The sequence below is a fragment of the Natrix helvetica genome (assembly GCF_964273705.1).
Source record: "Natrix helvetica genome assembly, chromosome: W".
NCBI lineage: Eukaryota > Metazoa > Chordata > Lepidosauria > Squamata > Natricidae > Natrix > Natrix helvetica.
This window is the reverse complement of record NC_138555.1, coordinates 39,661,737-39,684,003: the sequence shown is the minus strand read 5'-3', so window position 1 is coordinate 39,684,003 and position 22,267 is coordinate 39,661,737. Positions and strand designations below refer to the sequence as shown.

At 45.3% G+C, this 22,267-nt stretch overlaps 1 protein-coding gene across 3 annotated transcripts in view; it reads right to left on the bottom strand.

The window, feature by feature from the left end:
* LOC309400475 (histone acetyltransferase KAT7-like) overlaps window positions 1-22,267 on the bottom strand; it is an 89,337-nt gene that overhangs the window by 32,443 nt on the left and 34,627 nt on the right. For 2 of the 3 annotated variants that reach the window (XM_081968995.1, XM_081968993.1), the window contains exon 9: window positions 15,297-15,488. The exons of the other annotated variant lie outside the window; for it this stretch is intronic. In XM_081968995.1, the coding sequence (XP_081825121.1) occupies window positions 15,297-15,488 (192 nt within the window). The remainder of the gene's footprint in view (window positions 1-15,296; window positions 15,489-22,267) is intronic. 3 annotated transcript variants of the gene reach the window in all.

Here is a 22,267-nt window from a genome sequence, read left to right as displayed (position 1 = left end):
ACTTTCTCCATAACTACATTTAAGCATCAATAACATTTCTTCATGCAATGTGTTTGTTGTCCCCTGCTGAATCACTAATATTTTAATATTTTTAAAATTACTCAATATTCCACCATTTCAATATCTCAATTTTCTAGAAACACCAATAAGGACAATTATTAATATGTTTTAATCAGTCCCAGGATTATATCTCTAAGCCCCCTGAATTTATAGTTCTTAGCTATAAGTTTCAATACATTTCAATACTGTTAATAATAATAATACAATTAAGTATACATAATCATTGTCATGATTCTAACCTTAATATGCTTATGGTCATAATAAATTCTATTATATGTCAATATGTGTACTATTTTCCCAATTTGTACTTTCTACTTTTTTCTATTAGTTTTTAATACAGTCACCATATTACAAGATATTTTATCTCTATCCATCATCAGCCTTTTTAAAATTTCATCATTTATTGACTTTTTGATAACTCTTTTATATTTCTCTCTTGGAATCTTATATCTCTAACATTTTTATACAAACTGAATCAGGGGTGGGTTCCTCCCAGAATTGCTGCCCGAAAGTATTCATAAATACTTTCAAGCATCACTAACATTTCTTCATACACCTTTATTGTCTCCTGTTGAGTCATTTTGTAATAGTTTAATATATTAAAAATTACTCAATATATCACTAGGATTCCAGTGTCCAAATATCTAAAAACTCCAAAGAAGCCAATTATTAATACAATTTAGTCAGTCCCAGAATTATACCTCCAAGTCCCCTAAATTTAGTCCTTAAAAGCTTTAAATTGATAATTTAAAGTCTTTATAATTTTCCAGTTGACACCTTCCCAATTGTCCAAATTTTAAAGTCTTATTTATCTTTTCTTTTTTCTTTTTTTTCTTCTATCACCTTTCTTCTTTTGCCTCATAGGATGTTATATCAAGAAGCATTAGTAATCCAAATCCAAATTAGCCCACCAAATTTCCTCAAATCTTCCAAATCCACCTTCCAGTTAACAGTTTCAATAGAGTTTTAGTTATTTGCAATTCAGTTTGTCTTAAAGATCTTCAAGAAGCTCACTAGATATTTTCAAACATCGCAAACAAATTGCCTACTGAAATAGAATCAAGGTCAAGTGGCCTTCCAGGTGTTATTTACTTTCCCTCCTTTCCTTTGTTTATATTAAACAATTATCACCTTCACTTGAGTTTCCCACACTGCAGTAATCTTCTTCCTCCAGTAGATGGCTCCCCTACTCTAAATTCCAACACTAAACAGCGGGCAAAAATCAAACAGCTGTTTGTCAACAGATTGGGGGGGGGGGGGGAGTTTAATAAGAAAAATAAGAAAAGCAGTTTCTCCCAATAGTCACTTTTCAAGGTGTTATTAAATCTTTTCCAGGCTTTCTATGTTTTAAAGCTTCCATTAGAGTCTTTAATCTTTAAACTGAGTTATCTCACCCAGTTTCAATGCTCTGTCCACGAACTGCTCCAACACAAATCTTATTGTCCCAGTTGTCCCAGCTTCTGACTTGCCAAAAATCTCTGCTGCCTGTTCGGGAGAGCTTTCTTTGGATCAATGAGGAAATTGCAGTTTCCTTGTGATCGAAGAAGCACCTCTCCTTTCTTCACCACCCCTTCAGGGTGGCTTTGACCCCGTAGGGTCTCCCGGCAAGCAGATACTGGCTGGTTTTCATGGAGCTCGGCGGAACTCCACTATTTTCCAGCTGTTCCCGCTGTGACACCAACTGGTCTCTCTGGGTAAGCTGTTTTAAAGTATTTCATCATATGAAATTAATTAAAAGAAAGCATGCATAGCTACAACTGTATAAACCATATTAACATTACATGTAATAATAATAAAGACAAAACAAAGAAAAAAGGTGTATCTAAATACCTCTAATAGCAATAACAAATTATAAATTTAAATCTTTGACTAGACAATGATCCAGATTTGTTTTTCAAATTCTGCTTCTGTTCATTTTGCATAATGCTTCTGATTTACATTACATGGGCCTTTTGAAAAGTGTTTCCTTCCTTCCTTTTAATCAGACAAAATAGGTCTCCTGAAGTTTTTCTACCACAACAACGCTCATTTTAATAGGAGCTGGTCATTCTAACAGTGTACATGTATACATTCGCAGGCACAAAATACTGTCTATGCTCAACAAAAATTATCATACATTAACTACTATGATTTTAGGTTCTTGCTCACAATGGGCAGAATTTGAAAAAAATACAGAGATATTTAATAATTAGAATCTAATCACTGATCTTGAAAAACCAAGTTTTCAGATTGTCATGGAGAAAAACTATCTATGTGGTCACTAAATGTCAACACCAACTTGATGGCATGTAATCAATCAATCAATTACTGATCTGGGTTCAGCTAAATTTAAGGCGATGGTAAACATGTACTGTCTTCTAAGCTTGAAAAGCTTAACAAGTGACTTGGACTCCCCACCCACTATCACAAACCTTATGATTTCTACTTCAGCTATGACTGCCAGCCACAGGAGACATTGCCAGTCATATTAGAAGATGAATGTGAAGCTGCTTGGAAGGACAGAGCCTTCTGACCAACTCAGTATAGATTCTAACAGGTGATTCCATACTAAGCTAGTCCAATCAGTAGCACTAATTCAGTTGCCATAAACCTCATTCCAAGAGGCATTCTTCTCTAAAGTAGTAAGGTAGCCACAATTAAGCATTGGAAAAAGAGGTAGAAGAGCCAAAATAGCTACTCTGCTGCTGGAGATGATTATTCAAGATGGGGTCATGGCCTGATTCTTCAGAATTAATTTGTTGGCAGCATTTCCCATATTTTCCAAGAGAATTCACAGGCAGGTACAAACTGCATTTTTACAGTCACATTTAAAAACAAGACTAAATTTCCAAAGCATTGGAAGCAGACAGCATGTTCCTGACTATATGGAAAATTATGTTTAGATATACTGTAGACAACATAGATTTAGAAGAATTCTATAATAACACATGAATAAAGTAACCCCTTGCTGAAATGAAGCAATCCCTTAATGCAAGGGTGAAATTCGACCAGATCAAATCGGATCGGGCGAACCAGTAGGGACGATTTGAATCAGTTCCCCGAACTGGTAGAAATCACCCCTGGTTGGCCCTGCCCATACCTGCCTGGTTGACACTCAACTCTTCCGGCCGCTCGCTCGGTCCTTCCGGCCGCTCGAACCCACCCACCCAATCCGAATGTTTCTCCCTCCATTCACAGCGGAGCTGCTGCAGCCTTTCCCTTTAAGGTAGTCCCTGGGAGGGAGGGGGCTGGGGGGACCATAAAGGGAGTAGCAGCTCCGCTGTGAATGGAGGGAGAAAGGTTTGGATTCTGCCTGCTGCATTTACCATTGAATTCTGTGACATAGAGTATCCAAACTTTTCTCCCTCCGTTCACAGCGGAGCTGCTGAAGCCTGTCCCTTTAAGGTACTTTTACCCCCGGGAGGGAGCGGGCCATAAAGGGAGCAGCAGCTCTGCTGTGAATGGAGGGAGAAAAGTTCGGCTTCTTGCTGCCACAGCATTCACTATGAGCCCTTCTTGTGCTCATACACACATTTTTTCCTACCGGGTTCTGTGGGCACGGCTTGCGGGTGGTGGTGGAGGTGGTGTCCTGTGACTGAGTGGGCGTGAGCGTGACATCGAGTTGGCCATGCCCACTCAGTCACAGGACCTACCACCACCAAGCCACGCCCACAGAACCGGTAGGGAAAAAATTGAATGTCACCCCTGCCTTAATGGAATTAATTTAGTATTTTCTACCAGGACATCCTCCTACCCGGGTAGAAGAAAGTGAAAAGGTCCTATCTTATGTAAGAGATCAAAAACACAGAGCAAGCCTGTCTCTCCTTGTATTATTTTCAATTACAGTATATCACCAGAGCAAAAAGTGGGTCTAAATACAAAAAGGGCTAGAATGAAAGCTACCAGATTTGGGCTGCAAAAATCAAGATCACCAGGAGATGACATCAGAGAGATACGATTTGCTGTTGATATTTGTTTCAAGACTTTAAAAAATATTTTGTTTAATGCATATTTATATATATATATATATATATATATATATATATATATATATATATATATATATATATATATATATATATATATATATATATATATATATATATATATATATATATATATATATATATATATATATATATATATATATATATATATATATATATATATATATATATATATATATATATATATATATATATATATATATATATATATATACACACATACACACACATACACACACACACACACTTATATATATATATGTATTTGTGTTACAACCCCTGGTATGACTAAATATGGGAGGAAGGTCACTACTCCCTCTTTCTGTCCTTCGGCTTATCACAGAAGACCATGCAGGCAGAAAACCATATTTTTATTTTTACTGTTGCCTTTTTATATTTGTGTTGTAATTGTACTGATAAATAAATAAAGGGAGACTAGGATAGATCTATTTCGAGCTATTTCTCTAATCCCAGTAAGGGTATGGCTAGCTGATGAGAGCTAATTAGCTCGAAATAGATCTATCCTAGTCTCCCTTTATTTATTTATCAGTACAATTACAACGCAAACATAAAAAGGCAACAGTAAAAATAAAAATATGGTTTTCTGCCTGCATGGTCTTCTGTGATAAGCCGAAGGACAGAAAGAGGGAGTAGTGACCTTCCTCCCATATTTAGTCATACCAGGGGTTGTAACACAAATACATACCTATTTCCCTGGCTCAACTGATAAGGAAGAGAACCCGTGGCTTAGTGGTTAAGACTCCTGCCTAAGATATATACAGCCCGGGTTCTAATCCCAGTAAGGGTATGGCTAGCTGATGAGAGCTAATTAGCTCAAAATAGATCTATCCTAGTCTCCCTTTATTTATTTATCAGTACAATTACAACACACACACACACACACACACACACACATATATACACACACACACACACACACACACACACACACACACACATATATATATTTTCGTAGATTTTCACGGGTGTAGGTATGCTGGTTTTGTTGTATTCGGGTCTTTTCCCGTGTAAAGTTGAGATTGTCTTTGCAACGTTTCGGCAGGATCTCACCTGCCATCTTCAAGCGTGGGCTCAAAATGTGGGCTTAAAATGGGAACAGAGCTGCCGTCTTTCTGTAAGTCTTGGTGGGAGGGGATGGGGTGCTGGGCAGATTTTGCATGGTATTTCGTAGACTCCTTGGTTTTCTAGCCTGCACCAATCAGCACCAATCTACCAATCATGATACAACCACACAACCAATCATTCCACTTACTGAAACAAAGCCAGCACCCCATCCCCTCCCACCAAGACTTACAGAAAGACGGCAGCTCCGTTCCCATTTTAAGCCCACATTTTGAGCCCACGCTTGAAGATGGCAGGTGAGATCCTGCCGAAACGTTGCAAAGACAATCTCAACTTTACACGGGAAAAGACCCGAATACAACAAAACCAGCATATATATATGCTGGTTTTGTTGTATTCGGGTCTTTTCCCGTGTAAGGTTGAGATTGTCTTTGCAACGTTTCGGCAGGATCTCACCTGCCATCTTCAAGCTGTGGGCTTAAAATGTGATCGGAGCTGCCGTCTTTCTGTAAGTCTTGGTGGGAGGGGATGGGGTGCTGGCTTTGTTTCAGTAAGTGGAATGATTGGTTGTGTGGTTGTATCATGATTGGTAGATTGGTGCTGATTGGTGCAGGCTGTGTGTGCATTGTTGTTTTGTATTTTAACGGCTTGGGTGGTGGGTGGTGTTCGTTTGTTGGCTAGGGCTGGTTTCCAGATGTTTGGTAGGCGGGAGGTATCATCACGTTTGTTCATGTTGTGGGGGTGTTTCTCTATTTCGATGGCTTCCATGATTATTCTCTTGTGGAGGTGTTCTGTTTTGGAGATTAACCTGGCTCCTTCAAAGTTGATTTCATGTCCTGTAGCTTTAAGGTGCTGGAAAAGGGAGGAAGTTTTTTCTTTTTTTCTTACTGCGTTCTTGTGTTCTGTGATGCGTGCATTTATCCTTCTGTTTGTTTGTCCTATGTATATTGCTGGGCAGATTTTGCATGGTATTTTGTAGACTCCTTGGTTTTCTAGCTGGATTTTGTCTTTGGGGTTTCTTAAGATGTTGGCTATTTTTTGGTCAGTGGTGAAGGCTGTCCTGATATTGTGCTTGTGGAGAATTTTGCTGATTTTATCTGTGGTGCCTTTGATATAAGGGAGGAGGGCGAGGCTTTTATTTTGGATTTGGTGGTTTTTTCCAGGTAGGTGGTGGGGTCTGTGTTTATAGGTTTGTAAGCAGGGTCTTGGAGTAGGTTGGATAGTTTGGCTTGGTAGTCAGATGTGTTCATCACCACTGTGGCATTTCCTTTGTCTGCTGGGTAATCATTCTCCCAGTAGTGCTGTCTGTTCCTCTTTGGGTAAGTTGCTTTTGGGGTCGCTCCCAAACACATCCCCACTGAAACCATTATATGCGGAGTTGAAACCAGCCTGACCAAAATCAACCCCGATGACGCTAACAGAATCAGACTCGAAATCACCAACATCCTCTGCACCAGCAAGCCCCACAAAAGCAACTTACCCAAAGAGGAACAGACAGCACTACTTAACCTAAAAGAAGACACTAGCATAATAATCCTTCCAGCAGACAAGGGGAACGCCACGGTGGTCATGAACACATCTGACTACCAAACCAAATTAACCAACCTACTCCAAGACTCCACTTACAAACCCCTAAGCACGGATCCCACCACCTACTTAGAAAAAACCACCAGATCCAAAATAAAAGCCTCCCCCATCAGTGAAGAGATCCAGCAAAGAATCATTCCCAGAGAAAAATCATCCAGATGCCCTAAGCTCTATGGTCTCCCCAAGATACACAAAGAAGGAACCCCACTCAGACCCATAGTCAGCTCCATAGGCTCACCTCTACAAAACCTAGCCAAATTTCTCGCCAAACAACTACAGCCCTATGCAGAATCCATCACCTCATACGTAAAAAACTCATTCCAGTTCATAGAGATCATAAAGAAACAAAACTTACAGCCCAGCGACCTACTCGTGAGCTTCAATGTCATATCCCTCTTCACCCAAGTACCAATCAAAGAAGCCTTGACAGCTATCCAAAACAAATACAACCCCCCCAAACATATCCTAGATCTGACCTACCACTGCCTATCCAACACATACTTCATCTATAACGGACAAAAATACAAACAAATAGAAGGAACACCCATGGGATCACCCCTCTCACCTGTCATTGCTAACCTCTTCATGGAACACTTTGAAACCCAAGCTCTAGAAAAATCCGATCACAAACCCAAACTCTGGCTCAGATACGTAGACAACACCTTCATAATCTGGCCACACGGGAAAGATAAACTGGACAACTTCCTCACACACCTCAACAGCCTACACCCCAAAATACAGTTCACCATGGAAACAGAAGCCAATAACCAACTCCCCTTCCTGGATGTCTTAGTCTATAAGAAATCCAATGGATCCCTAGGACACACCATCTACCAGAAGAAAACACACACAAACCGCTATTTGCACGCACTCTCACACCACCACCCAGCACAGATCAACTCTGTAGCCAAGACACTCATCTCCAGAACAAAACGCTTAGCTGACGAACAACACCTCAAAACCGAACTACACACTCTCACCAACGTACTAACATCCAACGGATTCCAAAGAAACAATATCACTAACCTAATCCAAAAAGAAAACCCCACTAAAACCCAAGACAGTGAACAAGAAAACGGCAAAGCCCTCCTCCCATACATAAAAGGCACCACAGACAGAATCAGCAAGATCCTCCACAAACACAACATCAAGACAGCATTCTACACAAACCGAAAAATATCCACCATCCTGAGAAACCCCAAAGACAAAATAGAGTTAGAAAATCAAGGAGTATATGAAATCCCATGCACCACCTGCCCCACCACATACATCGGACAAACCAACAGAAGAATAAAGGCACGCATTGAAGAACACAAAAACTCAGTCAGAAAGGAGGAACCAACTTCTTCCCTGGTCCAACACCTCAAAGCCACAGGACATGATATAGACTTTAAAAAGACCAGAACTATTGCCAAAATTGAACACTTTAACAACAGAATAATCAGAGAAGCTATTGAGATAGAAAAACGACCACACAGCATGAATAAACGAGATGATACCTCCCGCCTACCAGCCATTTGGAAACCCGCCCTCACTGACAAACGAGTCCCTAACACAAAGAATGATACCAGACCCACACTCATGAAAACCACACAGGATGTCACTATCACACATCCACGCAAAAAGCAAGCCCAAACCCACACCGATAATGACCACAAACCAGAAGCCGGACCACAAACCAGATGTCAGGCCTGTAATTATATTCTTTTTAGGATCTTTGGCCTGCCACACTTTCTTATAATTTTCTATGCTGTTTCATTAGTGTAGTAGTTGGGAGGGGGGAATAGAAAGGAGTAGGATTGTAGAATGGATTGTTGACATTCTTTTGTAGAAGCCAAGGTCATCTTTTGTCTTCGCATCTCGACACCTGGCCGGAAGAAGATGGGTGTACATGCCAGCGTGGAAGATGATGATTGGAACATGTGATGGATTTGTGGGTGTGGGGAGAGATCATGAACTTTCAACTGGTTGAACTTAGAGAATGTACTTCCAGAGTTGAAATTTCCATAGCAGTACTAACATGCCTGTGGAATAAATTGCACCATTAAGGATGTTTTGCCTTGGACAATGATTTATTTCTGCATGGTATTTAGAACCCTAACATTATTTCAACTCTCTACTTTAAAATTTTTTCACTAGCTCCCTCCCCCTATCAAGGGGGAAGGGCTGGTGATGAAAGATCTGGTGATGAGGTCTCGGCATTCTCAATGCTGACCGAGACAGCGTAAATATCAGCGAAGAATTAATGAGAAGCTTTTGGTGATAAGAAGAGGAGTACGGAACTTCAAAGGCAATGGAATGCTGTTTCCAGTTTAATTGCATCTGGAGGAATGCAGGAGGAGACGCGACAAGACGAAGGAAATCTCAGACGGACTTCTTCAGCAAAATTGTGAGTGCATGCTCCCCCTCCTTCCCCCCCAGCTTAGAAGCAAGATTGGAAAAAAAAAACACCCTTAGAACGGAGGTTTGGGCTCCTTCCAGACGGCAATAAATGAAATGGCATATCACCCTGCAACTAGATGGGAGAGAGATTCCCTTTCAAAATGGGAATTTCAAAGGAGGCAGGAAGAAGGAATTTTTCCAGCATCTGTCACTTGCAAGCCACCACAAATGGGGCTGCAACCAGTAAATGAAGCAAATTGGGCAGTAAATTGGGCTTTCCTCCCAGGACTTGGATGGAAAAGATGCTACTTACAAACTCCTTTGCCATCAGCATGGGGAAATGCTCCAAGCCAGCAGAGGGCACCTACTTGGCCCATAACTCATCCAAGCCAGCAAAGGGCACCTACTTGGCCCATAACTCCTCCAAGCCAGCAGGAGGGTCCTTGGCACGTAAAACCCCCTAGCCAGCCATCATTGGTTGAGCTGCAACCTGTGAAGCAGGCAACCCCGGGATGGGTCTTAACCCCAGGTCATGGATGGGAGGGATGCCAGTGGGCACCTGCCCTCCCTCAGCAGATGGCACCATGGCAGAAAGCTGGGCAGTGGCCAACCGAGGGATTGACCTCCCCACCGGTTCCAGTCTCCCCTGCAAGGCCCCAAAAGGTTCTTACCAGACCTTCCTACAGAGAAGAAATCTCCATGGAAGAAGGTATTATCAAAGGGAGGCCTGCGGGATGGATGGCGGGAAATTGTGCGCCTGTAAGGCCCCAAGTGGTTCTTACCCCACCTTCCTACAGAGTAGCAATCACCAACATGGAAGAAGGGATTACCAAAGCCAGGCCTGCAAGATGGGAAGCGGGACAAGGTGCATCTGCAATGCCCCAAAAGGTTCTTACTCCACCTTCCTACAGAGAAGCAATCTCCACCATGGAAGAAGGGTTTACCAAGGGGGCAGCTGCAAGTTGGAGAGCAAGGCAGTGTGATGAAACGGTTCCTAAGTTTAGAGATGTAACTAGGTTCCATTCCTCGTGGGGGCCAATTAAATGCCACCATTGTTGTCAACTTGGCCACAGAGCGTCAGAGTGTTTGGCTCCAGCCCCAATGCCACAAACGTGCGCACCAACCACCACGGCGGTAAAGAGAGGGTCCCAGATGCCACCACAGAAGAGTCATCTGGGCCAACAACCTCTGGAAGAGGATCCCCAACTTAAGGTGAGGAAGTGTCCTACCAAGGGGGAGGCCTCGGAAGAGGAAAAGGGCAGACAATCTCCGGAGGAGGATCCCCAACTTAAGGTGACAAAGAGTCCAACTAAGGGGGAGGCCTCGGAGGGGGAAAAGCCTAAACGACCTCTGGAAGAGGATCCCCAACTTCAGGTGGCGAAGAGTCCTACCAAGGGGGAGGCCTCGGAGGAGGGAATTGCCGAAGAACAAACGTGTGTACCAATTGCCACGGTGGTTAAGAGAGGGCCCCAGATGCCTGCACAGAAAAGTCATCTGGGCCAACAACCTCTGGAAGAGGATCCCCAACTTAAAGTGACAAAGTGTCCTACCAAGAGGGAGGCCTTGGAAGAGGAAAAGGGCAAACAATCTCCGGAGGAGGATCCCCAACTGAAGGTGACAAAGAGTCCAACTAAGGGGGAGGCCTCGGAGGGGGAAATGCCCAACCAACCTCTGGAAGAGAACCCCCAACTTCAGGTGATGAAGAGTCCTACCAAGGGGGAGGCCTCGGAGGAGGAACAAGGCCAGCCGTGGATGATTGAATCCAAGAGCCCAGAACCTACAGCACCTGCAGCAGAGAGCCCGAAACGGCCTTGGGAAGAGGTCGCAATGGACTTCATCATGGAACTCCCAGACAGCAGTGGGCATAAAGTAATTTGGACGGTTATTGATTTGGTTTCAAAGCAGGCACACTTCATTGCTTGCTCAGGATTGCCATCCGCAAATGAATTAGCGAAAATGGTTGTGAAACACATTTATCGCCTGCATGGAGTACCCAAGAAGATCATTTCAGACCGCGGAGTCCAGTTCATAGCCAAGTTCTGGAGAGAGGTCCTGAGATCTATTGGGTCCACACAAGAACTGAGCTCAGAGGTTCATCCCAGCATGAACGGTGCAGCAGAGGGAGCCAATGCGGTGGTGGAACAATACATCAGGTGTTTTGTGGACTATCAGCACGACAACTGGTCGGACTTGCTACCCTTCGCCGAAGTGGCGTACAACGATGCGGTCCACAGCAGCAGAGGATTAGCGGGTTTCCAGATTACCAGTGGCATGGAAGTTGTTGCCATGCCTGAGTTGCCTAGAGAACCTCCTTCTTTCATGTCTTTGAGTGAATGGATGGACATGCTAAAGAAAGGATGGGAGAATACGAAGAAGGCTCTAGCAGTTGCGGCAGAAGCCTACCAGAAGCAAGATGATCAACGTCGCTCACTCCTAAACCCCTACCGTGTGGGGGACAATGTTTTTGTATCTACCAAATACATAAGATTAGAAATGCTTAGCAAGGAATTGGGTCCAAAATTTCTAGGTCCATTCCCAATAGTGAAGATAGTTAACTCAGTTACAGTTCAACTCAGTCTACCCAGAAGTCTAGGGGAAATTGACCCAGAATTTCATTGTAGCTTGTTGAAACCAGTAATTGGGTCTAACAGAAGAGCATCCACCCAAGCTCAATCTCCTCCTTTAGTGATAGAAGGGGAAACACAATCTGAGGTGGAAAAAATTGTAGATTTCAGGCTGAATAGGGGTTGCTTACAGTACTTAGTGCATTGGAAGGGTTACCCTTGGTCTGAAGCTAATTGGGTGAACAGTGGGAACCTGAAAGTGGAGAAGTTAGTAAAGCAATTCAATGGGAAGTTTCCCGAGAAGTCAAGGGGTTCCCCTGGGTGGAGAAGAGGTGGTTAATTTTGTTATGTTAACTTTTATGTTATTCTCTTTGCAGGAAACGTTTTTCTTTTGAGGAGAGGCCGCCTGTCAGGCCTGTAATTATATTCTTTTTAGGATCTTTGGCCTGCCACACTTTCTTATAATTTTCTATGCTGTTTCATTAGTGTAGTAGTTGGGAGGGGGGAATAGAAAGGAGTAGGATTGTAGAATGGATTGTTGACATTCTTTTGTAGAAGCCAAGGTCATCTTTTGTCTTCGCATCTCGACACCTGGCCGGAAGAAGATGGGTGTACATGCCAGCGTGGAAGATGATGATTGGAACATGTGATGGATTTGTGGGTGTGGGGAGAGATCATGAACTTTCAACTGGTTGAACTTAGAGAATGTACTTCCAGAGTTGAAATTTCCATAGCAGTACTAACATGCCTGTGGAATAAATTGCACCATTAAGGATGTTTTGCCTTGGACAATGATTTATTTCTGCATGGTATTTAGAACCCTAACACCAGAAGCCAGACCACAGCTGCATTATTAGCCACTTTAAACCCCTCCAATCCATACATGAAGCAAACTGATGCCCACCACGGAGATGTGGCACGACCACAAACGCGAAGCCAAACAACAGTAAAGCAGCTCACCAGCTCAAATCCCTCTGCAACTCAGACTAACACAAGCACAACCAGGCCCCCACCCAAACAGAACACGCCCCCATCCAATCAGAGCACAGCCAAACTCCCATCCAATCAGAGCACAGCCAAGCCCCCTACCAATCAAAATACACCTCCAACCAATCTGAATGCAGCCAAGCTCCCACCCAATCAGCACAAACCCCCACTGGCAGTTAAAAGGAGGAACCGGCTGAGATCTCACATTGCTCCTGGAAGCACCAAGCCAGAAGCACCAAGCCGGAAGCACCAGCCTGAAGATGATGAATGAGACTTCATCGAAACGTTGTGAAGATACTTCCAATTCTACGCGGGAGAAAACCCGAACAACCAAAGACATACATACAAACACCCGCGAAAACCTCAGAAAACATATATATATATATATATATATATATATATATATATATATATATATATATATATATATATATATATATATATATATATATATATATATATACACACACATATATATATATATATATATATACACACACACACACACACACACACACACACACACACACACACACACACACACACACACACACACACACACATATATATATATATATATATATATATATATATATATAATACATTAATACAAATTTATTTATTTATAAAGTTTATTGGCTGGTCATCTTACCACAGGGTAACTCTGGGTGGCTTACAATTATAAAAAATATCTAAGGTGGGTGGAGGTGGGATCTGTTTTACTCAATCAACCAACTCCACTGTGTTGCTCCCCCATTGGGGCCCCAAGTCAACTGGAAGAGGCCTAGGACAACTTGCTGCAGACAACTCACCAGTCAACTTGCCATGGCCAACTCACCACGGCCAACTCGCCATGGCCAATTCGTCGCAGGAAAACTCACTGCAGGACAATTTTAGAATAAATTTAAAAAGCATGCCAAAGGAGGAGCAAAATGAAATGTGAATGACAAAAATTAAAATAATTAAATTGAATTGCTGAATTGTCCTGTGGAGAGTTGTCTTGTGAGTTGGCCATGGCGAGTTGGCTGCAATGGATTGACCATGGCAAGATGGCCATGGCGAGTTGGCTGCAGCAAGTTGGCTGTGGCAAGTTGTCCCATTCCAAACTGGCAGAGCCAGGTCTTTAGGCCCTTACGAAAGGATAGGAGGGTTGGGGCCAACCTCACATCGGGGGACAAGATGTTCCAGAGGGCAGGTGCAACAGAAGTGAAGGCCCTTCTCCTGGACCCCACTAGCTGGAATAATTGGGCTGACGGGGCCTGCAGCATGCCTCCTCTGCCATCACAGGTGGGATGGATCAATCCCAGTGGGATGTGACGGTCTCTCAAGTAGCCTGGATCCATGCCATGAAGGGCTTTAAAGGAGATTACCAACACTTTGAATTGTACCAGGCAGCCAGTACAGCTCACGGAGCAGTGCTGTTAAATGGACCATTCTTGAGGCTCCAAGAACTGCCCACGCCGCCATAGTCTACACCAGCTGTAGTTTCCGAATACAATACAAAATATATTAATGTATTATTGGAGTCCCTGTTTTATTTTATTTGTGTTATGTCATGGAATTTTCATCAAACAAAGGAGCACAACACTGAGGAAAAATAGCCAAACTTTATTCAATGATCATTGGGTGCCTGCTTTTCAAGAAAGAGGGACCCTGAACAATAAAAAAACAGAGATTTTTGTATATTTTGGGATTGAGGGACAAGAAATGTGAAGGAGCTGATTTGTGGACATATTTTGAGCAAGTGAGATAATTGTTGAAACAAAGGAAAATGTATTTTTCTATTGTAAAGCAAAGTTGCTAAGGATTCCATTGTAAAGAGGATGGGATATCTGTGGTTTGTTACCTCCTGCTTCCTAGATGAACTTATTTTAGGTGAGGAATTTTCACTGTTTTTTTCCTGTTAAAATTAAAAGGCTAGTTCGGCAGCGGAAACATAGCCATGTTTTAGTTACACATTAGCCTGGGGCTGGTCTAGTTTACATATGCAAGTGAGGGGGGCGGGGGGAAGCAAGGACAGCAGAGGGAAACGGTGAAAGAGTTTGCAACAGGAGAGGTGCGGGGAGCAGAGGTGGTATTCAGCAGTTTCTGACCAGTTCTGGAGAACCGGTAGTGGAAATTTTGAGCAGTTCGGAGAACCGGTAAATACTACCTCTGACTGGCCCCGCCCCCATCTATTCTCTGCCTCCCGAGTCCCAGCTGATCGGGAGGGAATTGGGATTTTGCAGTAACCTTACCTTGGAGTGGGGAGGGAATGGAGATTTTATAGTATCCTTCCCCTGGAGTGGGGTGTGAATGGAGATTTTACAGTATCCTTCCCCTGCCACGCCCACCAAGCCACATCACGCCCACCAAGCCACGCCCACACAACCAGTAGTAAAAAATGTTGCATCCCACCACTGGGTGGGAGGCAGAAAGGAGAAACAAAGAAAAAAAGGGGAGAGTTTGGAAAAGAGTTTGCAGGTTTATTTTATTATTTATCAGAGTTATTTTTAGACTGTTTTAGTCGGTGTGCTTTTATGTTTTATCTGTTTTTAGATTTTTTGGGTTCTGTATACTATCCAGAGTGCATTGGAGTTTGGGTAGCTGTAACAAATTTGAAAAAAGAAATAATTTTCTGTTTTACACGTTTAAGTTAAAAACTTACCATGTGTCTACGAAGTATTGTTTGACTCTTCATATATTTGAGGCAGAATTCACACATGTAGAGGCGCCCAAGCCGGGCATACTCCTCTGGGTAGGGAGAATGGTACCAGGTGTCCAGTTCATAGCGGCCGAAAGCAATTGTTTTGATCATGTTACTGCCTTCAGTGATTTGGCCCTGAAGTCGCAACTTTTCCTAGTTACAGAAATAATGGCTCGTTTATTGAAAAGAAAAGATAAAATTATTTAAGCCACTGTAAAATCTTATAATTATGCCAGAAAATTCACTACAGTTCATATTAAACCCTCAGAAAAGCTGTAGTAAGATACTTCCTAGGTAACTGCTTATTTTACATTGCCATTAGATATACAAACTTCTGGTTTTATCTCTTCCCAAGAATGTTTGAGCAGTCAACCCCCCTCCTCCCTTTTTTTTAAAGCAGCGAGACACTTATATTGTGTAACTGTCCCCAAAATCCAAAGGGCATTAAGTTTAACGCACTGCAATGCACTTCCCACAGTGGTTTTGGAGGACTGATACAAAAAAATACCATATGAGCTGAGATTGTGCCCCTGTGGACAAGGGGCTATCAAAAATACAGCTCATGTGTCTTCTATAAGGACTCATGGACCCACTTTATAACACCTCACCTGATAAAATACCCAGGAAACACTGATCTCTTCTATGTACAACTGCTGTTATCAGATCAGTATGAAGCAGTTTCTTTGAACGTAGCCAAATGTTGTTATATAGTATGCAAAATTAGGCAGACTCTCACTGCCCACTGATAATTCACCATTAATTGTAATATATTACTTTGTCTGTTTTTTATTTTTATTTTATTATTATTGTTTTTATTTGTAATGGTGGTCTGTGACTGTAATAGAAATTGATTGATAGACTTCCTGTTTTATAATCAAGAGAAAAGTGAACCTATTAGGATTGCTCCAGAAAATTTTGGTCCTATTGAAATGTGGGATTGAGGTAACAACTAACATGCAATCGTATCAGACGAACACAGAATTACAAGCTGCATTAATTTAAACATGGTTTATGAGTTTGCAGCTCAGCACAGCACAATGCTATCATATTCAATGAACCATTTATTTATTGACCACCCATCTTACCACAGGGTAACTCTGGGTGGCTTATAATATTAAAAAGATAAAATTATATACAACTTACACACAATAAACACAAACAGTGTATGTGTATTGTATTAACACACAATAAATAGTGGGACATTATGCCAATGTGCCTAGGCTTCACTGATCATATGCAGTTATATGGAAGAGGCAAGGACCAGTTTTGCCCTATTTATTATTCATTAGATGTAGGTAGTCTGATGTTATTTATTTTATTTATTTATTTTGGAAAATGTATATTGCCACCTATTCGCCCATGGCAACTCAAGGTGGCTTACACGAATATAAAAACATCATATAAAAATAAAATAAGAAAATAAGGAAAACTAATAAATTAATAAAATAGTAGCCCCCACCCCCATCCTGGCAACAACACATATTCATACAAGTCATTTAATGGGCTCCTTCCTGCTCTGGGTTCCCCAGGTCCACTGGCAGAACCATGTCTTCAGCGCCTTCTGGAAAAGTGTTAGAGTGGGGGCCAATCTAATCTCTGGGTGATAACCCCCCGAAACGGTGACATCATCAAACACCATCTCAGGGTTGCCATACCTGTGGGGGAGGGACCCCTAGCTTGGAAGGTAGGTGGTGGGGTGCACGCATCATGGACGTCGGAGGCGGTGAGCAGCACAAGCACGGCAGAGCCAACAATCAGCCAATGAACAGCTGATTCCACCTGCCTGAGGCCGACAATCAGCTGATCATGGATGCCTGCAGGCTGGTCGAAGAACAGTTGATCGAGATGACTGGATGGTTGGCTGATCCAGTGGCAGAAGGGTGGGGTTCCAGCCTTCAAAGGGCGCTGAGAGGCGGAGGCTCCCAGCACTAACTTTTTTCCTGTACTCATTGCAATGGAACTCACTGTGTGCTGAGATTCCGGCTCAATAAACCAATGGGGAAAACACAGCTAGTGGCGTCCTGATTTTGGTTTGGGTCTGAAGCTCAGACCTTTGAGACTGGGAAATGATGTTCCAGAGAGAGGGAGCCACCATGGAGAAGGTCCTTCTTCTTGGTCCCACCAGATGGGACCCGCAACATTCCTTGCCTTCCCCATCTAGTGGGTAGGGCAGATGTGACCGGCAATAGACGGTCCCTCAGATAACTTGGACCCAAGCCATGAAGGGCTTTAAAGGTGACAACCAGCATCTTGAATTGTACCCGGAAGCAAACTGGCAACCAATGCAGTTCCCGCAGGAGAGGTGAAACATGTCCATACTGAGGTCTGCACAAAACCATGTGGGCCGCTGCATTTTGCTAGGGCATGAGTGACCGTGAGAAGGGATTGCTGGTCCAGCAAAGGGCATAACTGGTGCACAACCCGCAGTTGCGCAAAGGCCCTCCTGGCCATGACTGCCACCTGCTCTTTGAGCAGGAGTCACGAGTCCAGGAGAACGACCGTTGACTTACCTGAACGGTCCTTCTATGTGCGCTGCGAGGGGAATCCAAGCATGGGTTAACTTTGTTCATTAGCCTAGAGACTGAGTTATGTAAATTAGATGACCACGCCTCCTCTGCCTGGAAGATTCAGTTTTGTACGAAGGACAGCCGTTGGAGATGCGAGTCAAGGTCAATCACGACTGCAGTCAGTAGGTATCAATAAGTCACGTCCAGAATAAAGTCACGTCCAGAATAAGAGTAGTCAGGAATCAGAGTTCAAGGAAGACCCGGACCAGCCCAAACTGCGGGTGGGATTGGATTCCCCTCGCAGCGCACATAGAAGGACCGTTCAGGTAAGTCAACGGTTGTTCTCCTGTGCGCTGCTTGGGGAATCCAAGCATGGGACATGCCAGAGCAGTAGACCTAAGGGCGGGAAGCAGGCTGGTCAGGGCCCGCAGAGGAGGCGAGCACCTGTTGCAGCACACGCCGCCCAAAGGATGCTTCGGCTGAAGCGTATGAGTCCACTTTGTAGTGTCTAATGAATGGAGATGGTGACGACCAAGTGGCCGCTCTGCAAATGTCCTCAACCGAAGCCTGAGTGGCCCAGGCCGCTGTTGTAGCTGCGCTCCTGGTGGAGTGAGGAGTAATACGCCTGGGAGCCGGCCGGGATTGAGAGTCATAAGCGAGCGCAATGCATGCCTTTAGCCAATGCCCGATGGTGTTGGGCGAGACTTTCTGTCCCATGGAGGAAGGTTGGAAAGAGACAAAAAGTGCCTCTGACTTGCGAAATACTGCCGTGCGCTTCACATAGCGGCGAAGGGTTCTCCGAACATCCAGGTGATGCCACTGCCGCTCCTGTGGATGGGAGGGATGCGGACAAAAGTCTGGGAGAATAAGCTCCTGTGCCCTGTGAAACAAGGTATTGACCTTGGGCAGGAAGGACGGATCCAAACGGAGGACCACTCTGTTGGGGTGGAAAATGCATAGGTCAGGCCGAATTGAGAGAGCGGCTAGTTCTGAGACTCTCCTGGCAGACGTAATGGCCACCAGGAATGCCGTCTTAAGTGTGAGTAGGCGGAGGCTGATAGAGCGGATGGGCTCAAAGGGTGAGGATGTAAGCGCCCTGAGCACCAACGGGAGGTCCCAGGTAAAATAACGGTGGACAGTCTGAGGCCGAATGTTTGCAGCGCCCTTGAGAAAGGCCTTGACCCGTGCGTGTTGAGTCAAAGAGCGGGCCCGACCGCCACTAAGGACTGTGGACAGGGCGGCGACCTGACGGCGTAGAGTGTTGGGTGCCAATCCCTTCTCTAGGCCCGTTTGCAAGAATTCAAGTACCTGTGGAACCAACGCTCTGACCGGAGTGATGGAATTGCCACGGCACCACCTGCAGAAGGCCTGCCATGTGGCCTCGTAAATACGAGTGGTGGAAGGCCTGCGGGCCGCTTGAATGGTGTCGATAACTCTGTTGGAGAAATGAAGGCCGGTTAACATAGCCTGCTCACGTGCCACACAGCTAACTGCAACAGCTGGGGGTGCGGATGGATGAGAGCCCCCTGGTTGAGCTGGATCTGGTTGTCTGGGATGCGCCAGGGGCGGCCGATTGACAGATGGACGAGATCGGCGTACCAGGGACGGCGAGGCCACATCGGCGCCACTAGTAGGACTTCCGCTTGTTCCGAGATTATTTTCTGGATGACCAGTGGAAGAATCGGTAGAGGCGGGAATGCGTACAGGAGACCGGGCAGCCAGGGGCTGCGTAGAGCATCCGTGCCCTCTGCCCCCTGAGTCCGGAACCTGGTGTAGAAGCGAGATGTCTGGGCATTGCAGGGCTGGGCAAAAAGATCCACCTCCGGTGTGCCGAATCGGTGAGCTAGCTCCCGGAAGAGGGTGGGGTGTAGCTGCCATTCTGCCTGGTCGACCGTTGATCGGCTCAACCAATCCGCCTGCGTATTGGAGTCGCCCGAAATGTGCTCCGCCTTCAGTGACAGTAGTCTGGCTTCCGCCCAATGATGTAACCTCTCCGCCTCCATCATGAGGGCCTTGGAGCGGGTGCCCCCCTGGCGATTTATGTGGGCCTTGGAGGCCGCATTGTCCGTCAGGACTAGTATGTGGTTGTGTGACACAATGTCCCTGAATTCCAGTAGGACTAACCGAATGGCCCGCAACTCTAGCCAGTTGATGCTGTTGTTGAGTTCCTGGCTCGACCATCGGCCCTGCGCTACACGATCCAAGACATGAGCTCCCCACCCATAAAGACTGGCATCTGTTGTCACCTGGATGCGGTCTGGCTCCTTGAATGGACTCCCCCTGAGGAGTTTGGAGGAAGTCCACCACCGGAGGGACCGGAGTGGCTTGGGTGGTAAGCGCACCTTGGTCTGGGTGTGACTTGTGTGAGCTCTCTGGAAGGGTAGCAGGAACCACTGGAGAGGGCGAGAGTGGAATCGGGCCCAGGGGACCACATCGATGCACGATATCATCTTCCCAAGTAATTGGGAGAGAGTGGCCAGAGGTATGAGTCTTTGAGATGATATGCGACTCACCAGAGCGTGGATACTCTGCCGTCTGTCCTGGGACAGGAACACTTCGCACGTCCTGGAGTTGATGATCGTGCCCAGGTGAAGCAACGACGTGGTTGGTTGCAGGTGGCTTTTGGCGAGGTTCAGGAGGAGGAGGAGCTTCCGGTGATGGCGGTCACCTCCTGAGCTCCGGAGAACGCCGCGGAGCTCCCCGATGGGTTAGGACTGCTACCGGGCCTCATGTCATCGGAGGCCCGAGGGTCTGATAGCCTGTCCACCCTGGCTTGTTTTGAGCCCGTTTTGGGCTGCCAGGGTGGTCGGAGTAGTCCGGAGTCTGGCGGAGAGTGCGGAGAGCGCGGAAGGAAGGCTGTTTAGAGCGAGGAGAAGGCGGGGCTGCAATGGCGGCAACAGCGATAGCAGCGATAACAGCAGCACGGAGCGGAACAGCAGCTCGGAGCGGAACGCAGCGTGGTGGACTGCGGGTTGCCCCAGGGCGAATGATGCAAGGTGAAAAAGATACTGGCATGAATAGCGCTGGGGAGAATAACAACAAAATAATAACAACTAAAAAAGGACGGATGGGTGTGAGGCTTGAGGCGCAAGAGATTTGCATCGCTGCTGGCAACTGGCCTAAGACCGGGGAGGAGAATAAAGAGACCAAGATATGGCTAGGAGTTGGTGAGTTAGCCAGGAGAGACCAATTGGAGGCGGCTATGGCGACGGGTGAGGGAAAGGAAGGTCGCCATTTCCTGGACTTCTGCTTTTTCTATCATACTCTGGCTGCTCCCAACGTTCCTATGCCCCCCCCCAGGCCCTGCCAACGCCAGCAGGGGACACCAAATTCGAACTATAAATTTCTGTGGACCTCTAGGAAGGAACCATCCTGAACCAGTTCGAACAGTTTCCCACTTCTGGGTCATCCTGCCATGGAACATCTTGAACACCTTGAACAATCTCTCACCTTGTGGTCATTTTCGTCGTTTTATACAATTTTATGAAATTAAGGGTATTCGATCATTCCCACCCCCTTCTTCTCTATCTAGATATTTTTAACATCTCCTTCCTCCCTCTAAGACCCCGACTCATTAGCCATCAACTTTTATTAACTTTTAACAACTTTCTATCAACCTTTATTAGCATCCTGATTCCATTGGACTTTTAACGAACTATTTATTCGAGGTTGGACCTGCTCCGCCTGCGGGAGGCCCCTCTCTCGCAGGTGTGGCCCTTGGCTCTCTCAAGGGCCTGCCTTGATGACGGGTTTGCGAACCCCGAGAGGTGGAAGAAACGGAGGCTGAGGGGCTTTTTAATTAAATGTTTTTTAAAAGTTGTAAGGGGTTATAAGGATGGGGGGGGAGGGGTTGTAGGGATGGGGGGGGGAACTGGTTAGGAGGGATGGAAGAGCCAGGCACCTAGGTGTGGTCGAAAGAGGAGGGAGCGGAGTGGGGGAGGAGAGGGAAGAAAGCATTCCTGTGCAGGGCACCTTAATACCAACGGTCGTGGGGAGGGGCAGGTGCGAGGACAGTTTAAGAGCACGTAGTCGGTTGGGAGACCGGGGTTTTTGGTCACTCCCGGTCGTTTGTACCAACCCCTGCATACTAGGTGGTCAGGATCGACAGACCCAAGGCCTGAGACTGCTGTTATGCAATGCGAGGTCCGTTGTCAATAAGGCCCCCCTCATTCACGATCTAATTTTGGAGGGGGACCCGGACCTCGCCGGAATAACCGAGACCTGGTTGGGCCACGAGGGAGGTCTACCCCTTGTGGAAATGTGCCCTCCAGGTTATCGAGCATTTCACCAGCCTCGGGCCCAGGGAAGGGGCGGTGGGGTAGCAGTGATTATCCGGGAAGACTTAGAGCCGAGAGAGTTCACTGTGCCGCAGACATCCGGGTGTGAGTCCCTCGTCGTGAGATGGGGCCCAGGGAGGCAGTTGGG